This window comes from Hypanus sabinus, chromosome 18 (assembly GCF_030144855.1).
Source record: "Hypanus sabinus isolate sHypSab1 chromosome 18, sHypSab1.hap1, whole genome shotgun sequence".
Taxonomy (NCBI): Eukaryota; Metazoa; Chordata; class Chondrichthyes; order Myliobatiformes; family Dasyatidae; genus Hypanus; species Hypanus sabinus.
In genome coordinates this window covers 42,659,028-42,682,158 of record NC_082723.1, presented here as the reverse complement: position 1 = coordinate 42,682,158, position 23,131 = coordinate 42,659,028, and the positions used below count along the sequence as shown (strand labels likewise).

The following is a 23,131-nucleotide window of genomic DNA, read 5'->3' as shown; positions in this document are numbered from 1 at the left end:
GGTCATAGAGCATACGGATCCCTTCTTTCTAGAAGTGGTCCACACCAGGGGTGATTGATAAGTTCGTAGCCAAAGGAAATGAGTTATTAACTTCAAACTTTCTGCATTTTCACTCAAAGAGTTGAACTGCACATGCATGTAACGAGAGCGTCTTGGACCTCCATGTGGTCCACAGCAGAGGTGATTGATAAGTTTGTGGTCTAAGGTGGAAGGAGATGAGTTATACAGCTGTCGTTACGTGCACGTACGGTTCAACTGAGTGAAAATGCAGAAAGTTTGAAGTTTGAAGTTAATAACTCATCTCAGGCCACAAACTCACCCCATGCTTCTGGAGGTCCAAGATGCCGACTTCTCCAAAGAAGGGATCCATATGCTCCACAACTGCTGGACTAAGTGTGTAAATGTAGGAAAAATAAATGTGCTAGGTTTTCTAAAATCGACTCATTCTACCTAGGCCACGAACTTATCAATCACCCCTGGTAATATCAACCCCATTTCACAGTATTGGAATCAAATCACAATTGTCTCTCAAGGTGAGAAGGAGATAATTTTATTTCACATAATCAAACAATTCTCTTTGTCTAAGGAGGTAGCAGTAGGTAAGTTTGCAAAATCTTGCAGAAGTTATCTGCTGAGTGTTTCTGTTTATGCATCTACCATGTGCCAGGAAACTGACTGTTCTTTAAATCACAATGCTAGTACTGTCACTAAAACATGACATTTAAGATTTATTTTTAATTTATTTTGAGATACCGCACAGTAACAGGCCCTTCCAGTTCAACAAGCCCACATTGCACAGTTAACCTGCTAATCCTAATGTCTTTGGAACATGGGAGGAAACCAGACCATCCTCAGGAAACCCATGGGGTCACAGGGAGAATGTACATACTTCTTACATGTAGCAATGAGAATTGAACCCCCTGTCACTGGCACTGTAAAGTATTACACTAGCCACCATGCTACCATGCCACTCACAGATGAATTAAGGCTGACACCATACATCCCAAAAATTCTTTACCAAGCTGAAAGGATCCTGTTGATAATACTTGGGCTCATGGGCAGGGAAATTAACCTGTCTCAAATAAAATCGAGCTCTGAACAAGCATGATCAAACAGGGATTTGTGGTAAATAGTTTCTTCATTTCCCCTTGTTCATGTTCTCATTGGTTTGACTCAGCTTACTAAGACTAATAAAGGCTTGTAGTTAGGTACAGTGTTCAAAATCATTATTTTGTTACCACGGGAGGGCAAGAACTAGTCAACAGCGTAAAGTAACACTGTGATTCCAATGTATTCTACATGGAGTCCACAAATCTGACAAAGAAAGAAAATGCAAGAATTGGTGATCCTCATTGGAAGTTTAAGATTTAGAAAAAGTTATATTTTTCAAAGAAATTGAACTGCACATATGCACACAAATATATAATCCAATTTTGAGATAGTGCCTCCACTTAAGGTGGAGTGTTTTCAAATCTTCTATCTGCCCCTTTGCTTGTTTCAGATCTCCAAGTGAAATTGTTTTTTTTCCATTTCATCTATGTGGAATGCGTTGATATTGCTGTGTTACTTCACTGGGTGATTGAAGTATGTGTTTACAACTGTTGACTAGTTCTAGGCAACTAAGTTCTCACCCTCCTGTGGTGTCAACGTGCAGACTTTGAGCACTGAACTTGCTACTCTTAGCAAGCTGAGTCAAACAAATGAGAGAATGAAAGTGGGGATTTGAAAAGACAATTTATGACAAATCCCTGGTTGATGGTGCTTTTTCAGACCTCAATTATATTTGACACAAGTCAATCTCCGTCCACAAGCCCACTTATTATCAACAGGACTCCCTCACCCCTGTAAAGAACTTTTGGGATGAATAAACTCTTCTCAGGCTTCAAGCCAGGTACAGGTATCGATTATAACCAGCGCTTCAATGACAAACTCTGCCATCTTCTTCAGGGATGATGTATCGACTCATACAACGTGAAATCATACCCACCCCCAAGCCTATGCAGACCATCCTGGATTTATTCACACTAATCCCATTTTTTATTCTCCACACATTCTCATCAACTTTCTCCATATTCTAGTACTCACCTACACAACAGGGGCAGCACACAGTGACCAATTAATCTATCAAACTTCACATCTTTTGGATGTGGGGCCACTAAGCAGAAACCTATATCGTCACTAGGAGAAAATACAAACTCCACTCAAATAGCACTAAAGATCAGAATGAAAGCAGGGACATTGGAATTGTGAGACATTAGCTGCACCACTCTGCTGTGTATTCCTGCAAATATCAGTCCAGGACAAGATAATTTTGGCTGCAGCACCTCAATGACTGGGAGAACCTGCCAGGATTTATATCTTCAACTGATATATTCAGAACAAGCCCTTGGCCAAGGCCTCAAGCATTTGTGGATTTGTACTCCAGGTCAGATTAATAGACTGCAACAGAAATGCTGGGCTAATAAGCTTCAAAATAAAACTTGTAAATGTTGCTGTTAGCTTTTCTTTGTTGTTTGATTCTTATAAAACAACTAGCTTAACACCCCATTCATTAATGTTATTTCATTGTACCTTAAGTATTTCCGCAAACATGGTTTGATGGAGATCACTAGCTGAGAATCTTTCTTCGTGAGCACAAATGTGATTACTTTCTTGTGCAAGCTAGGAATGCTGATTTGTTGATTCTGTCTTGTTAATGCTTTACAAACCATTCCAATCAATAAATCTAGCCTGGTTTTGTTTTCTGCTGAGACTGTGGCTGATTTTTGATTCAATGAGCTCATAGAAAAGGCAACGAAAACCAACAGCTGCTGTATGGACTGACATATATTTTGGCCCAAACTTTTGACCTAGTCAGGAGCATGGTGTTAAAGTTCTTTGGATAACATTCCCTTGATGCCTTAAGATCTTTTATTTAATTAATTTATTTAATTAATACCAATGTATCTTTGACGCTAGTCTTGCAAGGATATGAAATTGGCAGAATTGACTTGTGCAATAGCAGCCAGAGTACCTTTTCAGCACGTTTTCCTCAGATCTGTCTGAGATCAGTAACCCCTCAAATGAAAGAGCGATATGAGAGTGCAGATGGCTGGATCTAGAGCAATAGTCTGCTGGGTGAACTCAGTAGATCAAGTAAGATTGGTGGAAGGAAAGAAATTATCAATGCTTTGGGCCATCAATCATTTTTCCTTCTCAAAAAAAACTGAATCCTGATCTCTCCTTCTAGTATCTACTGCTTTTGCAGTTCCCTGATGTGGGTATTGGCCGAAAACTTTGACATTTTCTTCCTTCCAACTGATACTGCTTCATGCAGTGAGTTTCTCCAACAGATTATGGTTGCTACCCATCAAATAGATATGAATAGCACCCTCCAATTATTCGTCGAATCGGAATAAGACTCATCATCAATGACTTGAATGACTTGAAAGTTGTTGTTTTTGTGGCAGCAGTACAATGCAAAGAGAAAAATACTATGAATTCCAAAACTATGTCGATAAAATAAAAAGAAACAAGAAGTACTCAGATGAATAAACTCTTCCTGGGCTTCCAGTCAGGTACATATATCGATTGTAACTGACGTTTCAATGACAAACTCTGCCATCTTCATCAATGATGGTGCCTAGGCATGTCTAGAGTGGTGATATACATAGTCCTGTTGACCATCCCTCCTGATTGGTTAGTCCTAATCCAATCAAGTTTCCGCTGTGAACATTGTTTATAGTCGAATTCCAGAGTGAGACCTTCATCTTCATAAAAATTATTCTTCTCTAGTTCTAAAATTGATATCTGTACCCAGCTGGAAGACCAAGAAGAGTTTATTCATCATATATGCTGAGAAAACAACAGATCCTTTTTCAAGTTCTTGGAACTTTCAGAAATCTGATGGAGTGGAGGGAAAGAAACTGTTCCTGAATCATTGAATTGTGGGCATTCAGGCTCCTGTACCAGCTTCCAAATGGCATAATTTTGAGTTTGTGAAGGTTTATAAACTGAATAACTTGTAAAAATTCTTCTCCTGACTTCTTTCCATGATACATGGAGTCTTTAAACTCTTCATCTGGTAAAGAATTTCTCAACAATGTCCCACAGTTAGAACACTCATGTTACAAGTGGAACGTACAAATAGATTTATTGTCATTAAGTTGATTAATTTGTGGAAATATTGCTGTAGTTTTAAAAGGGTAATGAATTTGGAGTAGAAATGCAACTTATCCCTTTCATAATAAACACAATCATAGCTGATTTTTATCATCCATGAAATCTTCATTACTAATCCTGTGATTGTGTATACTGTTGCTCAAATCTATTCTCAATTCATGTTCCAACAGCTTCATGTTGCATGCACATTACTTTTTGAATTATACAAATTATTCTCCAATGATTAAAAAGGAAGTGTACTGAATACAGATAAAATCATAATGGAGGTTATACAAGTCAGATGTGGGGAGATAAGCTGGTACAGCCTTATCTGCATCTGTAATCAGTGCGCGTGTCATTGTGTTTCCTTTGTTATTTTGTGTGCAGCTTGAGCAGTTCTGTTTTTTGTCAAGTAAATTATGGTGCCTGAAGCTGCTAGAACAAAGAGCCCTGATTCATAATTAAGATTGTGAAGGGATTAGGTGGGATTCAGTCTGCTGGGGAATAGCTAAAAAGCAGAAGATACTGATTTGCCTGATAGAAAGGATGAAGGAAACTTGAGGATTAACACTTTTCTGAGAAGGAAAATGATGTAAAAATTACAGTTGAAAGAGAAGTGTTGAAGGGAATCACAATCTTTACCCTCATGCTGTTTACATGTAATGCATTTCCTAAAAATTATACTACACAATTAATTGTTCAAAGCTTTCACCCAAGGTTTGTGGAAATGAATGCTAGAGATATTGATAAAACCTCTGACAATGACATTCCTATCTGAGCTATTGTAGTGTTGGTGGCCCTAAGGGCCATACGTGAGTGTTAAGCAGTTTTAGCCAGCTTCGATCTCAAGGTATTACTTACTATGGAGCTTGGAGCCCAGAACATAGAGAGGAATTCATATTTACTGTGTTCCTAATCCGGTTCTAATGAGTCTTCAGGATTGCAGGCCATGTAAATGAGCTTTCTTTCACATCTATGAAAAAATCTTTATGGGTTTTGAGAGTTTTATTTTTGTCCGTTAACAAGAGCTACTGATATTTTGAGCTGCTGCTTCTGGTCATTGTGGCCAAGGAATTTGAGTCTTCCTTCCAGTTTCTTGCTTGCTTTCAGATTCTGATCGAGTTTTGGGATAAATGTTAAATTGCCAAAATGGGTTGTCTTGGAATGATGTCAGAGTTAAAGAGAAATAAAAACAACCTGAAGTGGAATCAAAGTGCTCAATTCTAGTGCTGATAGAGGTGGGATGAGGCATGGGATGACTTGTTCATGGGGAGGGAGTTGGTAATTCAAACGTCAGAGGGAGAGTGACCCCAATGGTCTTTAAAATTTAACATGCTTGAGGCAGTGCTGCACAAGGTCTCACCCACATCAGATTTGTGTAAGGCACCCAAAACGAAAATGCTATATTGTCTTGAGACCCAAAGCATAATTCAAGGTAGAACAATGAATCTCACACAAAGGCCATTCAGTGGTGAACTCTGGCCAGTGGGGATCCCCCAGTGGAGACCAGTGGTGCTGGGGTAGGGCAGGGTATCACATTGGGAAGCAGAGAGAGGGGTTAGTGGGAGGGACACAGTCAGAACTTCAGTCAGCAAGATGATCATGGAAGTTTGCAGCAGGGAGAAAGTTGGGGATAGATTCAGAGCGGATGTTTAGACAAGGTCAATGAGCTCATTGAAAATGAAAGGAGAATGCACAGGGCCATCCTAAGAAAGATACCTAAGCGGATTACTTGCAAGATGACGATCGCCTCATACATCCCATCAGCATCCAAGTAGGTTAAATTCCCCACATGCAGTATAAGCAGACATGAGCTCTTTTATAAGTCTTCTTTGCCTTGTGAAGCATGAGCCATTTGAGGACCATACTATTGAGTCTTGTACTCCATGCAATTTCTGGACTTTTTCAACAGAGGAACTAGAAACCCCTGGCCTTCTGAAACCCTGCAGCTGAAACCAGGCAAGAAGGATTGAAATTGTCGAATAATGTCTTTAGAACACTGCTGATGGAACCGAATGGGTCTTCCTAATCCAATGGGCTATCCAGTAACAATCCACCACCACACCCCTCAGATGTTCCCTTTGCGTCCTCAACAGACTCCCAGTCATTTCCTTACCAATCTGTCTCTTCTCCCCTATTGACCCTCAGCTAGTGCACTTGGGACCATTCTTCATCTCCCTCCGTGGAATATTTGTGGCCCAAAATACCGGAAGCAGGTGAAAGAAATGCGTTAAACATTGTTGCATTAATCTGTTAATGTATGCCAATTATGATCAGTTGCTAGCATTGAGAGCGTCATTGACATTGCCTTGAAACATGAAGGAAGGAACCTGGTATGATCATATCCCGGCTAGAATCAGGGTTTGTCATCTCATGCACGGCAGATGAAAAAAGCTTTCTTGACTTCATGGAATCTTTAGACTTCACTCCCATCAGACATAGAATCAGAATTAGGCCATTCAGTATATTGCGTCTTCTCCAACATTCAATCATGATTGATATATTTTCCCTCTCTCTATGCCATTTTACTGCCTCTGTCCATTTCAATTCATGCCCTTACTAATCAAGAACTTATCAACCTGTGCTTTAAATTTACCCACTGACTTGCCCTCCACAGCCAGCTGTGACAATAAATACCAGATTCACCATCATCTGGCTAAGGAATTTCCTCTTCACCTCTGTTCTATAGGGATGTCCTTCTCTGAAGCAATGCCCTGTTGTCCTTTTCTCTCCCACTATTGAAAAACTCCTTTGACATCCTTTCTATCTGCACCTTTCAACATTAACCGGTTTATTCTAGAAAACCCCTCCCACCCCTCCTTCCCATTGTTCTGAACTCCAGCAAGAACAGGCCCAGAGCCATCAAATGCTTCTCGTAAGTAACCCTTTCATTCCCTGGGTCATTTTTGAAAATTTCCTCTAGACTCTCTTCAATGCCAACACATTTTTCTTCGTTATGCAGACCAAAATTGCTCACAGTTCAAGAAATGTGGTCTTAATGCCTATTATAATGCCTAATAAAATCTCAATATTATATCCTTGATTAAATGTTCTGGAACTCTTGAAACGAATGTTAACATTGTATTTTCCTTCTCTATTATTGACACAACCTGCAAGTTTCTATTCCAGTTTCTATTTGCATATTTTTATTCTTATATGGCATGTAGAGCAATGAATGATCATCACCACTCCAATATCAAACACCTGCCTGCTGTTTGTACTGCAGCCAACTGTAAGGATTACAGTCTGTTCCAACAGCCCCAAGTCAGACCACAGCAAGTGCTGTGTTTGACAAAGCAATACAGAGATAATGCTGATGCCAGGGGCATGCTCAAGGTTCTCAGACAGAAATCTGGAAGTGCTGATATAAGCAACTGAAGAAAGAAGAGATCAGCTTTGCGTAAGGTTACTGACAGGCAGCAGGTAAAATAACCCAATGTCACAACACCAGGTTGAAGAAGAGCTATTTTCCTACAGCCATCAGTTTCTTGAACCCAACAACACGACCCTAACCTTCCCTCAGCGATATATACCTAAGACTTTGGCACAGCACTTTATTCCTCATTGCGGAGTGAAATTGAGCTGAAAAATCTGACTGGGTAAAGGATGTTGGAAATGGTGAGTGTGAAACACCACAGGGGAGGGGTGTGGGACATGTGACAGTGAAGGAGTGCCAGGGGCTGTGGGTGGCAAGGGTGCAGACACATTCAGCACTGAGACATCAGGCACGGTCATTTGATTCCAATCAATTGGTGTATTGATCATTACAGAATGACCCTCTGGTGCTTCCCACTCCCTCCCCTCTCCCTTCCCCTTTTCACAACCATAATCTCAGAAACTGATTGGAAAGTTGATCCTCCTGGGCCTGAACACCTCCCTCTGCAACTGGATATTAGACTTCCTGAAAGGGAGACCTCAGTCAGTCCGGATCGGAGGCAGCATCTCCAACACCATCACACTGAGCACAGGGACTCCCCAGGGCTGTGTGGTCAGTCCACTGCTGTTCACTCTGCTGACCCACGACTGTGCTGCAACACACAGCTCGAACCACATCATCAAGTTTGCCAATGACCCACTTGCTGGTGGGTCTCATCAGCAAGAACGATGAGTCAGCATACAGAGAGGAGGTGCAGCGGCTAACGGACTGGTGCAGAGCCAACAACCTGTCTCTGAATGTGAAAAAAACAAAAGAGATGATTGTTGACTTCAGGAGGGCACAAAGTGACCACTCCTCGCTGAACATCAATGGTTCCTTGGTAGAAATCATTAAGAGCACCGAATTTCTTGGTGTTCACTTGGCGGAGAATCTCACCTGGTCCCTCAACACCAGCTCCATAGCAAAGAAAGCCCAGCTGCGTCTCTACTTTTTGCAAAGGCTGAGGAAAGTCCAACTCCCACCCCCCATCCTCATCACAATCTACAGGGGTTGTATTGAGAGCGTCCTGAGCAGCTGCATCTTGGCCTGGTTCGGAAATTGCACCATCTTGGATCGCAAGACCCTGCAGCGGATAGTGAGGTCAGCTGAGAAGATCAGCGGGGTCTCTCTTCCCGCCATTACGGACATTTACACTACACACTGCATCCGCAAGGCAAACAGAATTATGAAGGACCCCACGCACCCCTCATACAAACTCTTCTCCCTCCTGCCATCTGGGAAAAGGCACTGGAGCATTCCAGTTCTCACGACCAGACTATGCAAAAGTTTGTTCCCCCAAGCTATCAGACTCCTCAATACCCAGAGTCTGGACTGAACACCAGCTTACTGCCCTCTACTGTGCCTACTGTCTTGTCTATTATTTATTGTAATGCCTGCACTGTTTTGTGCACTTTATGCAGTCCTGTGTAGGTCTGTAGTCTAGTGTAGTTTTTTTTTCTGTGTTGTCTTTCACATAGTTCAGTGTAGTTTTTGTACTGTTTCATGTAGCACCATGGTCCTGAAAAATGTCTCGTTTTTACTGTGTACTGTACCAGCAGTTATAGTTGAAATGACAATAAAAAAGTGACGAATTGACTTGACTTGAGTTCCCCTCTCCCTGCCTCCTTTCTACCCTCAGACCAGCAGCAGAGACCCACATCAGAATCAGGTATACAGTAGTGTATATAGTTCACATATAATTTAAATTCTGGGTGAGTTCTGTATCTACATGCCTGTGAATCTGCAGTATGCAAATTTTTCTTTGTAGTTACCATGCACATATCAATAAACTTGACAAATTACCCAAGCTAATATAATGTGTGTGATAGTTCTGTGCCATGTGGATATTATATTCTGGTGGAATCTCTGGGTGGAATCCTGACAGCTTAAGGTGTGCTTACCTCTGCATTTTAATCAACTATTGCAGATGTTGTGAGTGATCCTTCAACTAGCAAGCCACAAATGAAACATGGACACACCAGGATGGATGACTAATTGTTATTGACTAATTGTTATCTAACAACACGCAACAATAATCCCTACTTTTTAATGTATTCCCTTTTCAGGATGTGAGCGTTGTTCGCAAGGCCTTATTGTGTGTGCCTCATTACCCTCAGGAAGGTGGTGAAGAGCTGCCTTCCTGAACTGCTGCAGTCCTTTTGATGAAATGATTCCTGTGGTGTGGTTGAGTAGGGAGATTCAGGATTGAGATCCGGTTGCAATGAAGGACTGCCGATATATCCGCATATCAGGGTAAAGTGCAAGGGAAATTGCAAGTGGTGTCCTCTTGCAAGTGATGTGCTTCTGCACTTGTCCATCTTGGTGATAGACATCTTCTGGCTTTGGGAGCTGCTGGTACCTCGCAGAGCAACTGCAATGCATTTCACAGATACACCGCACATACTGATGGTCAATGGTGGAAACATTGAATGTTTAAGCTTATAGCTGGTGTGCCAACAAGATTAAAAGTAAAAAAAATACATAAAGAATCTCAGTAATACACATCAGATCAGGCAACATCCATGAAGAGAAAAACAGAGTTAACAATTCAGGCCAATGACTTCTCATCTAAAGATGGCAAACATGATTAAAGATGCCAAAATAGAGGAGAGTAAAATAGCACAAAGGGGTAGGGGTTGACCATGATAGGGTGGAGACCAGTACTGTTGGAATGGGCAAGTGGGTTGTTTGTGAGGAGATGTCCACCATTTTTAAACCATGGCTTCTGGTTTTAAATTCTAAGTGAAAGGATTTTTCTCTCCAAACTACTGGTTCATAATATGGTGAAAGTATCTAAAAATTAAACACCCCTTATCTTTACAAGTAGAAGGTAATTGTGCAAGCTCTTCTGTCAATTTAACCCTGAGAGCATCACTCAACAAGGATATTCTAGTCATCATACAGCGTGGATTTTATCATCGCTGTTAGCTCTTCAAGTATGGACTAAATTGGTCTGCATATTACAGGAGCATAAAGTTTAGCCCTCGAGACAAAATTTCATTAGACTTATTGGTTACTTTCTGCACATGCTTATAGCACTATAGTGATTTACTGTATGTGCATTGGCTTGTAATATCTTTGGACCTCCACTGTTTTGTTTTGAGCTTTTCACCATTCAGGAGGTGTTCTTCCCTGCAGTTGCGCTTAATCAAAAATAATGCATTTAAGATCTGAATGCTGTAAGTTCAATATGATAACAAGCAATGACAATTGTAAATAATACTGTACATGGAAAAAAATAGAAAATTGGAAAGGAAGGTCTAATTTTAATATTCTTTATTGCTTGTAAAATCAGCAGATATGATAACCAATATGATATCTCCTCAATTCTTGAGAGTTCATAATTGTGCCTTAATGGTGTGGTAATAATAAGAGTTTAGAACCTTAAAAACCAGTGGAAATGTTGTCGTTAAGATATTTTCATATTTGAATTGTATTGTTTGACACTGCTTTGTTGCCATAGAAACACACTGAACACTATTAATCCATGGATTTTGTTTGTGCGGGACTGGCAAGTTTTCTTGACTACTAGATGTCATTATTTATACATTAAATAACTTTTGAATTTACTTCCATTAGATATTATATGTTTCTATAATAATTTTTTTCAGTAAGCCTCTTAAGATTCAAGATGATGCAGGAAACAGGGGCCTAATAAGTTTGACTGGTGTGTGGAAACTAGGCCCCAATATGCTTTAGGGGAGTGTTGGACTCTTCACTTGGATGGTCAGATGTCAAACAATTGGCATTTCCAATTAGCCAGATTGTAGATTATCTCAGCCTCCGTTTTAACATATTTGTCACAGTTGTCACGTGAAAAAGCATTCACAGCCTGTACTCACAAGGAGGCTTGAGGTAAATAACATGAAATCCTCTTGTAATTTTAACTGAAGGACAAATGTTAGAAAAATATGGAATGAACTATGGTGGAGGGGATGATGTGTAAAGTGAGGGGGAAGATCATCTTCTGTCAATGATTATATAGGATCTTATATACTACAGCACATAGAAAATCTAGCCCCAACATCATACTGAATAATAACACCCCTGACAACAGTCACGTACTGCAGTATCAGCCAAATAGCGATTGAATCTTCTCCCTATTGACCAAAATAAGGATACTGTCCAGGCTCATGCATTTTCTGAAGAAGTTTGCTAGTTTCTCAAACACAGAACTTTTGCAATGAATTACATGAAGTATCTGCACAAACTAAATAGGTCCAGTCATCTTTAGTGTCCCTGCATTCCTCTCAGAGGCCTCATGTTTATTTTGTTTAAGTTAACTCCAGACCTTGAGATCTTCAGGCAGAACAGCTCTTGAGAAATATTCAGAGAACATTATACTTTTGTCTTTGGCTGGTGGTCAATTTTGATTGGTAAATCTAATTTTAGCTTGTAATCCCAGAAACCTGTCAGTTCAGTTTACTTCTCTGATAAATGGTGTATTTAATTCTGATAAACCAACAGAATCTTAGACTCCCACATATGAAACTGTATCAAAAGGAGTGATGTTTTTGCTCATCCTTTCAAACAGATAACAGAAACTCAGATATTGCCTATACCCTTATTAATCTCACTTTCCCTTTTCCTAGCACGTCCTTCAATTTATCTGCCCACCTACCTACCCAGCTTCATCCCTTTCATGAATTCTGCAAGCGCAACACCCGTCTCCTTCATGAACACAGAGGAGAAGTGTTCATTTAAGACCCCATTTATGTCAATTTATTTATCCTGGCTTCAGTACAAATTGTCATTTCTGGTCTCTAATGGATACCATTCTATCCCTCACTACCTTTTTGCCCTTTGCATAATCATAAAATACTTGGGAATTTTCTTTACTCGTGTCTGCCAGCAATATTTCATACTGCATCTTTGCCTTTCTAATTTTGTGTTAAAAGTACTTCCCTACTTTCTATATTTGAAGGGCCTCCTCTGTTTTCCATCCTCTATACCTGCCACTTGTTTTCTTTTGATTTTCCTTCCCAAGCCCCCAGTATCGCTTGGCATCCATAGTTTCTTTTATCAGTTGTCCGTTCTTTTCATCCTAATGAGAAAACATTGGCTCTAAACTCCTTTTATTTCACTTCTGAATGACTCCCATGAGCAGTTTCTTCCAGCTTACTTTGCCAGCCCCTGATTTTTGAGATTGAGTCAATACTTGGGCCCCAGGATTTATGATCTATATCAACAGTTTGGCTGAGAAGACCAAATACCAAATTTACAATTTGGCCGATGATACAAATCCATCTGGGATTATGAATATGGGGAAGAATTTAAAGAGTTTCAAGAGGATGCAGGTGAGTTAAATGAGTAGGTGAAACCATGGTATTTCGAACCTAGTGAGAAAATTACGGAAAACAAGTTGGTTCTTTCAATGATTTGGGAGTGCAATTAGGAAGGCAAGGGAATTGTTAACCTTTATTACAAGAGGGTTTGAGACAGGAGTAAATTTGTCTTTCTGCTGTTATATAGGCCATTGCGTAGCAATACCTGAGGTATTGTGTTTTGATCTATCTGCCTGGAAACCAGTAACCAAGAACAAATCGCAATGAACGGTTGTTAGATTGGTTCCTGGGATGGCAGTTTTGCCGGGCAAGGAGATTAAGAAGAGCAGGTTTGCATTCCTTGGAGTTTCGAAGAATGAAATATTATCTCACTGAAACTTAGAAATTTCTTTCAGATGGATTCAAGGGTGATGTTTCCCTGGCTGAGAACAATCCAGAATCAGGGATGATAGTCTGAGAGTAAATGGTGGGACATTTAGTATTGAACTGAGGATAAATATCTTTGCCAGGAGCACAACACACACAAAATGTTGGAGGAACACAGCAAGCCAGGCAGCATCTACAGCAAGGAATAAACAGTTGATGTTTTGGACTGAGACCCTTCATTCCACTTCATCAGTCCTGAGGATGTGTTTTGGCCCAAAATGTCAACTGCTTATTCATTTCAACAGATGTTGCCTGACCTGCTACATTCCTCCAGCATTTTGTGCATGTGTATTGCTCTGGATTTCCAACATCTGCCGAATCTCTTGTGTGTATGTTTCACCTAGAGAATGGGGAATCATTGGAATTCTTGTTTAAGTATTGAGTTCACTCAGAACAAAGATTTATCTTGTTTCACTATTTATTTATTTTGTAAGATGTAGTTATTTTATGTCCTTGTACTGAACTGCTGCCATAAAACAGCAGGTTTCACGTCATATACTATACTGATAATAAACCTGATTCTGATTCTAATAAAGATTTCCGCATGTGTTGGGGATTAGGCAATATGGCGGTAGTATAGAAAAAATGGCATAGAGGTAGAGAATTAATGAATGGTACAGCAGGCTTAAAGAATCAGCTGGCCATCTGTTGCACCTTGTGTATATTATTCTTAAATTCCACCAACAAAATTGGGAATGAAGATATTGGAATTGAATTTCAGAAATGGTTGAAAACACGCAGATTCTTTGCTGTTACCCTACATGCTCAGTACATGTGATTGATGTTGACTTTGTATGAAATACGACACATTTGCTTCTGGATTTCATCTTTGCAGAAAATATATTCGCCTTTGTCTGGATTTTCAGAGAGTGAATACATCAATTGCACTTTATTGAACTTTGCTTGAAATTTGAAGTCATTTTCCTGACAAAACGAATACATTTTTTAGCCTTTCCTCATGTTGATAAGCGTTTATGAGTTTTTCAACTGCTAAGAATTTTGGAACATTTTGCGATAGTGCTTCATATGGTATACATTTAATTCACAATCTGGGAACCATCTATATGTAAGTGGCATAAGAGATTTATTTACCTTGATTCCTATTTCTCTTCTGCCCTTATTCAATCCTCCCCTCCCTTTCTGTCGTCATCTCCTGAAATTTGGGTAATAAGAGGCAAGTTTTCCCAAATCTTTCAAAGAAGTTTGGATCAAGCATTCTCCACAAACATCAAAACAGAATAAAATAGTTTTCCCTATCTTATACTTGTTAACCATGATTAAACAATTGTCTTCAAGTATTTTGTTGTCAAACTTCTCATTTTATACCTTTTACTGAAAAAAGTACAATGTTAATTTAATACTGCAAGGATGTCCTAAATCTCTGACAGCAGTAGACTGTTTTTAAATAGATTGCTCTCAGTTTGTCCTACCAAGAGAAGCTAGCCGATTTGGCTTTGTACTCTTGGAGTTTGAATAATGAGAGTTTATATTATTCATCCTAATGGGGTTTGACAAGTAGATGTTGGTATATTTCTGCTTGGGGTAAAATCACAAACAAGAAAACATAGTAACAAAATAAGGGGCCAGTCATTTGAAACTAAGGTATGTGCAAGTTTCTTCTCTCACCGATGTGAATTTCTGGAATTCCCTGCCTTAGAGGCTGCTGGAGGCATCATCATGAAATGTGTTTAAGGTAAAGATATAAATATTTGAAACATTGAGGAATTAAGGATTATGAGGAATTGGTATAGAACAGTTGAGGCTAGCATAGATCAGTTGTGACCATGTAGAATAGCAGGGCAGGTTTGAGGGGCTAAGTAGCCCACTCCTGTTCCTTTTCTCTGGCGTTCTTGTTGTCTTAGAAACCATAGAAGCTAAACTCAGATGCATCATACATGCTATCTCATCTAGGTAGAGCTGAAGTACAGCAGCTCACAACACATTGAGGAACTTAACAGGTCAGGTAACATCTAAGGTGGGAAATACACATTTGAAGTTTCAGGTCGAGACCTTTCACTTGGACTGAAATTTATTTATTGGAATACAGCATGTAATAGGCACTCTCACACCTTTGAGCTGTGCTGTCCAGCAATTCCCTAATTTAATCCTAGTCTAGTCATGGGAAAATATACAATGACCAGTTAATCTACCAACCTTTACATCTTTGGACTCTGGGAGGAAACTGGAAGGACTGGAGGAAACCCATACTGTCACAAAGAGAACGTACAATGCTTTACAGGCTATGTTAGGAAAAGAAAGAGGGGAGAAAGCCAGAATAAAAAGGTGGAGAGAAGGGATGGAATAAGAACTGAAGGGTGTTTGGTGGATTCAGGTAAGGGTGAAGGAGAATGGGATTGATGTCAAAAGCTGGGAAGTGATAAGTGGAAGTGACAAAGGTTTGATGGAGATTGAATCTAATAGGACAGGAGAATGGGGTACGGAAAGTGGGGGGGGGGGGCTGAAGTATTTTCTTACTGAGGAACAGCTTGTCTTCTTATGTACCAGTCAAAGCAGTAATAGTAACTTTGAGGAAGGCACCAAAACTGAAGAAAATGTGTGGTTGCAGCAAACTTCCCAATTGAAATCATATTGCTAGACAACTATCCAGTGTTGTTGTGAAGACAATTATTATGGAACTGGTAAGCATAATTATAATGCAATGGAGATGACGGCACATTCAGTGTATACTAACAATACAATTCCATTGAGACTAGTCATGTAAATTAATGTATTATTCATTGAGTGGATCTCTTACCTGACAAGTACTACATTGTTGTTTTAGGTTTACACTGTATGCTTTGGACAGCAGGGGGAGAAGATCTGAACCTAGTGCAGTGACCATGAGAACTACCTGTCAACTGATTGATGACAGCAAAGCCGAAGGTATGTAACTTTGTCTTCAATTAGACTCCTTTGATAAAGCTATTGCATTTTATAGGTGGTACTTACAAATCTAGCACAGAGTTCACAGTTCTTGGGTTTCAGGTTTATTGGATTAAGTTTACAAATAGATTGTGACACAAAATTAGAAAATTCAACCCCATTGGTAGATAACCCATTTGTGACTGGCGCATGTTTCCTTTCACCCTACTTCAGCTAGTCCAATCAGCACAGCTTCTGTACATCTCTCCATCACATCGTTATCCAGCTCCCTCCTCAAGGCATCTCTGGTATTTGTCCTAACTCTGCCCCAAGGGTAGACTCCGCATTTTAAATCTACTCTTGGTGTAGAAGCTCTTACAAAATACCATCTTGGATACTTGTTTTGGTCACTCTTTGATATTACAATCCCAAAAGAATGATTTCTGTGACAACCAAAACATTTTCAAAATACTGAACAATTTCCTTTCAAAAACATTTTTCTTGGTAAAAATGTAATGTGCCTGTTTTCACTTCTTTTATTTTTGTTTTGTTTCTTTAGAGCTTTGTCTTACTATTGTAATACTTGGGTAGCTCAGAGGCACAGCTAGTAGACCAGCTGCGTTAAAGATCCAGCATCCCAAGTTCGGTCCTGAGCTTCGGTGATGTTTGCATGTTCCTCCTGTGACCTGGTTTCCTCCCACACCGTAATGATACGCAGACTAATAGATTCATTGGCCACTCTAATTTGCCCCTACAGCATAAGTGAATGTTGGAATCTCAGGCAGTTGATGAGTCTGTGGGTCAAATGAAATGGGATATGGTTGCTTGACAGTCAGCAGGAATCTGGTGTGATGCACAGCCTATTCTCATATTCTATAAATCTATCATTTTTCATCCACTTGTTGCTTTTGATCAAACATCAGCTCTGGACAAGGCTCTGAGGGACTTCTGGCTTCAGTTGTCTTCTCTGCACTCCAGTAATGAATCTGCCATAAAGCACAAATAATTAGTAAGTCTGTTGGTAGCGAACAGGAGAAGTATAATGATAATGACATAATATATGCCGATGACTAGCGCTGTTCCACAGGGGTCTGTGTTGGGACTGATTCTTTTTATATTATATATCATTGATTTGGATGATGGAATTGATGGTTTTGTTGCAAAGTTTGCAAACAAAATGAAAATAGGAGGATGGGCAGGTAGTTTTGATGAAGTAGAGAGGCTACAGAACGATGTAGACAGATTAGAAGAGTGGACAAAGAAGTGGCAGATGGAATTCAGTGTTGGGAAGTGTATGGTCATGTAGTTTGGTTGAAGGAATGTAAGGGCTGAATGGAGAGAAAATACAAAAACTGAGGCACAAAGGGACTGGGAAGTCCTTGTGCAGGATTTCATGAATGTTAATTTGCAGGTTGAATCTATGGTGTGGAAGGCAAATGTAGTCCTAGCATTCATTTCAAGAGGACAAAATATAAGAGCAAGGATGTTTATAAAGCACTGGTGAGGTCTCATTTGAAGATTTGTGAGCAAGTTTTGGCCCCTTATCTTAAAAAGGATGTGCTGAAACTGAAGAGGATTCAAAGGAAGTTCACAAAAATATTTTCAGGATTGAATTTTCAGAATATGAAGAGTGTTTGATGGCTCTGGGTCTGTCTTCACTGGAATTCAGAAGAATTAGGGGTGACCTCATTGAAACCTATTGAATGCTGCAAGGCCTTGATGGTGTGGATGTGGAGAAGATGTTTCTTATGATGGGAGAGTCTAAGACCAGAGGACACAGCCTCAGAATAGAGGGGTGTCCTTTTAGAATGAAGATGAAGAGAAAGTTCTTGAGCCAGAGAGTGGTGAATCTTTGGAATTCTTTGCCACAGGCAGGTGTGCAGGCTAAATCTTTATGTATATTTAAGGAAGAGGTTGATAGATTCTTGATTGGTCAGGCATAAAGGGATACAGGGAGAAGGTAGGTGATTGGGACTGAGAGGAAAATTGGATCAGCCATGGTGAAATGGAGAACAGACTCAATGGCCAAATGGCCTAATTCTGTTCCTATATCTTACAGTCTTATAGTTGAACACTAACACTATTCTTGGGTTGTAAGAAGGTAGGTGATGGTTTGATATATCATCAGCCATGTTTTCATGGAAAGAAACTAGTAGCATCTTCAGGAATTTCACACACATGTGATACAAAAAATCCAAAAAGTTGTCAATTACTCAATGTTATTTTGCAGTGTTTTCTTCCAGAGTCATGGATATTACTTGAATTAACAGGAATTAAAGAATTTATCAATGTGTCTCAATGTGAAGCAGGTCTGAATTTGGTTGGGTTCAGTTGTTCTCTGATCTCAACAAATTACTTGCAAACGTTTTGTCACTTTATGAGGAGACATTATCAGTGCCCTGTTAATTGTGGTGTGGCCTCGGATCAGAGAACAGCTCAACCCCACCATTAACCACCCAAGCTACACATTCTCTGAATAATTTCTGGCCAGAGTTTATTACATAATATTCCTTTTAGGAAATTGTCTGTACTATACTGATGCTTATTACTCCCTTTGTTCCTAGGTCTATTATATGTGAACTATAATTCGTTCTTAATATATTTCAAAATGTTGGTTCTGTATTTGATGTTTATTTCAGTTTTTACTTTAATCTGACATGCATTCCAATTTCTGTTTACTGATCTGAAAACAATTTAAATCATCGGCTAAAAATAGTGACTTTTCTCTCCCAGTTTCCACTTAGTGAGGATGCTTTAATGTGATTGGTTTCTGATTCATTTGCTAACATCACTGCTGTTGGACATCAGAGTGGCCTTATGAACTGATGCCCAACAACAACAACCAATGTCAGAAATGGAAGCAACCACAGCTAAAGATGTCTAGATGGTTGTGAGAATCATCCCTGTAGCATGGGTTGCTGCCTTGCAGTTGATGGCAAAAATCACCCATTCACTTTCCTGAAATGTAAAGTGTGCATCTTCAGGCTCCCGTACCTGCTCCCTGATGGTAGCAATGAGTAGAGAGCATGCTCCTGGTGACCGGAATCAGTACTGATGGATGCCACCTTCTTGAAGCATCAGTGTTCTTATCTCTTCAATAATCATTTCATTCTTGAGTAACAAGTTGGAAAATGCGAAGAGCCAGTTGGCATATGGAACTGAATGGCTTATCCCTGCTTATTATGTTTTGTAAGTTGACATCATTAAGCTAATTCAAAGTTAGACATGGAAGTCTGAAATATCAGTCTTCATGTTTACTTTAAGCGAGGCATACACATATCACATGGCAGTGTGATGATGTATGTAATTCACATATTTATACATATAACTCATAATGAATTATTTAAATGGACAGGTATGCTTTATCAAACAATATATTACCAAGAATACTCAAATATTACTTAAATATTAAATACACAACACTGCTCTTAAGTTTTGCATATGAATATTAATATCAGCTTTAATTTAGGTTGCACCTTATTCCCATATAAATCTTTGATAACCAGTTGAATTATTTCCAACTCGTTTTAATAATCCCAACCTTAAACAAGACAGATGAATCAAGCTAGCAAAACCTTACTTGATTACAGAATGATGGTAGCAATGGAGGCAAGAGATCTTTGGTAAAATGGAACTCCTCTTTTACCTTAATTGCTCCCTTCTGTTTATAAAATTAATTGAAAGGCAAAGCTACAGATTAGATTCATTCATAAGCTTTTCCTGAAAGAAAATATCCACTGAAATTGAAAATCAGTGATTCTAGATAAATATTGATGCAATAATTGCCGCACTGTAAGTCTTCATTATGACTAACCCTTCTGACTTAAAATCAATGCAATAAAGTCTTGTCTAATGATTTTACAAACTGATTTATGAGGTTGCTTGAGTTAAGCCAGCCGCTTACATTTAGGTATTTTCAATTGAGGGCAGTCAGTCATTTGTCATTTCTCCATTCTTTGCTGTCTTTTGGATACTTATCTAAAGAGGCTGTGAAAGAAATTAACCACATTCGCATGAAACTGATGGACTGCTGAGCTCTGAAATGCCCTCACCATTCTCACAATTCTGATGCTGTAAAGCTAACTGATACAAACCATTTCTTCTAACTGTGGAAGATTCTGCACAGCTCATTTTTCTAGTCTTTTATTATTAAACCAAAAAAATTGATGTGGTCCCATTTTCAATCCCTATCAGAGTTCATAGAGCTAATGCATGCAAATTAAAAGAAGGTTAGTGACTTTGCAAATTAGGCTTATAGCTCAGATTATGTTAGCTGGATTGATGTACAATAAAACAAGTGCGTAACTTCATTCATAAGTACTTTTTTGAAAAGCTGGACAGCAACTTATATACCACTGTGGGTTATACACAGATTTTTATGGTAAGTAAACATTTCCCCCGTTGCCCATGAAAGCAGGGTCTGACAGAAATGAGGAGGATTTGAGCCTAAACAGTACAGAAATTGTGAAAACTAATTACTGGAGCAGACAAAGGGGGTTCTGAAACTTTTGCTATTTATTTTACTTCTGAGCTTCATAATGCTGCTTTTGACAGTGGAACTGTTTTACTTTTGTGATGGTGATGGATTTTAAGAAATATGACTTCTTTTGCTATCAATAATGGGCCACAGAGAGGGTATTTTCCAGACCTAAGATTAATGTGCACCCTAACGTTAACAAGCCCCTTTAATTCAATAGGAGCAGGGAACCCATTAGTTTAATAGATGATTAAAATTGTTTTATTCCTCTACTTTTGACATTCTTCCCTCGATGGATATGATAGTGCAAGCAGTGCGAACAAAAACACTGAGAGAATGAAAATCTTGCATCCCTATGGTGGATAAAAAAAATAGAGGTGCTGGAAATCTGAACGGAAACGAAAAAAAAGCAGGAAACATGCCACGTGAGAGGCAGCATCTATAGAGAGAGAAATGGAGTCATGGCTTCATGTTGAAATTTTGATACTTGAACTGGGAAAGAGTGCAAAACAAGTAACCACAGATATTTCTTCTTTCCTAACCATGCATCTAACCTGCAGCTTCAAACTGATCTGATTTTCTCTCGTTCCCTGTTCTGACGAAGAGATTTGAACCTGAAACTTTAATTCCAATCCTGGCTTCTACCAATGTTACCTCACTTGGTCTGTGTTTCCTGTGTCTCCTTGGAGATTTTAGGACAATAAAACATTGCTGTACTATAGTAAGCATAACAACCAATCTGTGCAGATAAAAATCTTACTATTTTTTTGCCTTAGTGGATCAATATTAACCAGGATATCAAGTAAACCTACCCTTAGAAATAAACTTATCAGATTTTCATCCACTCACATTGGGGTGCGGTACGGGCATTGGTTTAATAACCCATCAAATGGATGATGCACGTGATAGTTTAGCTCTCTTTCAGAGCAACAGTGGATGGTCAGTGTAGCTTTTGCATTCAGATCCCATGGTGGACCTTCTAAAATTTGACTGAAATCTTTATTTGTTTATTTATTTATTTATTTAGCGAGTCGTGCCCTGCAGCAACCTACCTATTTAAACATTAGTCTAATCACAGGGCAGTTTACAATGACCAATTCACCTACTAACCGGTTCATCAGCAGACTGGGGGAGGGAACCCATATGGTTCATGGGGAGAGCAAACATACTCCTCACAGGATGGCACTGGAATTGAACTCTGAATTCGGGAATGCCCTGAACTGTAATAGCTTTGCACTAACCGCTATGCTATGTGGCATCCATTACCATGGTAATAAAGGTCATATAAAGTGCTGCAAAATACTTGGTAGATACATAGCTGCAAATGGATAATTCCTTGCGTGTTATTGCCAAATTAGCCGAACAGCACAGCCAAGCTGGATAAAGACATTCTTATTCCAACTGTTGAAACGTTGTATTCATACCATGTTTGGGATAGGTCTTCGAAAACGGTTTCTAATGTTTTTTTTGCAGAAATAGCAGAGCGGATCTACAGTCTATTTAATGGCTACACCAGTGGGAAAGAGCAGCAAGCAGCCTACAACATGCTGATGGAGATCTCTTCACCCATGGTTTATCGGGTGATACACCATTACAACTCTCATTATGAAAAGTTTGGAGACTTTGGGTGGCGCAGTGAAGATGAACTCGGTCCAAGGTAATTGTGGAAGAGAAGATAAATGGCATTAGATGACAAATAACTGATATTCATGTCAGTTTAAATAAATTCTCTTGATTTCAGTGGAGAAAATTGTCAGAAGCACAGCTGAAGGAGGGGACATCAGTTTGGGGAATTTGCATTGAAATAACATGCAGGGAAATGCCAAAGTTGTCATTTTCACCACATAATGACCACAAATGCTGTTACCTTTGGCTTGGGTTACCAAGTGATGAGCCACAACATATCATCTCCATGGACTCGGCAGACGTTTAATCCGATGTCGGTTCTGTACCAACAAACAATCTGCAGCAAAAACTTAGTAGGTGAAACAACACCTATAGGAGAAAAGCAATTGTCACCATTTCAGGTGGGAGCCCTGAATCAGGACTGACATTGTGGAAGGGAGATGGCTGGTACAATGAGGAGAGGGGGAGTGGTGAAGAAAGGAATACAAGTTGATCGTTGGAGTGAGGAGCCATGTAAGATGGCAGGCAAGTTGTGTCAGGTAGGGGAGCAGGGATGGAGGTGGGAGACAGTGGCAGGTGAATTGATGATAGATGGAGGCAGAGGAAGAGAGAGGGGGAAACAGGAAGATTAAAGCAGACAGAGCAGGGTAGGGGAGGAGAATTGTGAAGATTGGAGACATCCTCTGGAGGGAGATAAGCACAAACACAAAGAGCATGCCAGCGCTGGACTCTGATAAGAACTGAGAGTGCAAACCATTAGGGAAGAGTTGGAACCATGCTGGCAATCTTCCCTCTCCACTCTCAGAACTGAGCAAGCTTTCAACCCAAAACATCAGCAGTTTGTTTCCTCCCACAGAAGTTGCTCAGACCACTGGGTTATTTGTTGCTCCAGATTCCAGT

At 39.6% G+C, this 23,131-nt stretch overlaps 1 protein-coding gene across 7 annotated transcripts in view; it reads left to right on the top strand.

Annotated features, from left to right (window-relative positions):
* Positions 1–23,131, top strand: part of LOC132407564 (astrotactin-2-like) — a 1,730,264-nt gene that overhangs the window by 1,663,940 nt on the left and 43,193 nt on the right. For all 7 annotated transcript variants that reach the window (XM_059994285.1, XM_059994284.1, XM_059994283.1 and 4 more), the window contains 2 exons: positions 16,049–16,149; positions 22,079–22,262. In XM_059994285.1, coding sequence (XP_059850268.1) covers positions 16,049–16,149; positions 22,079–22,262 — 285 coding nt within the window. The remainder of the gene's footprint in view (positions 1–16,048; positions 16,150–22,078; positions 22,263–23,131) is intronic.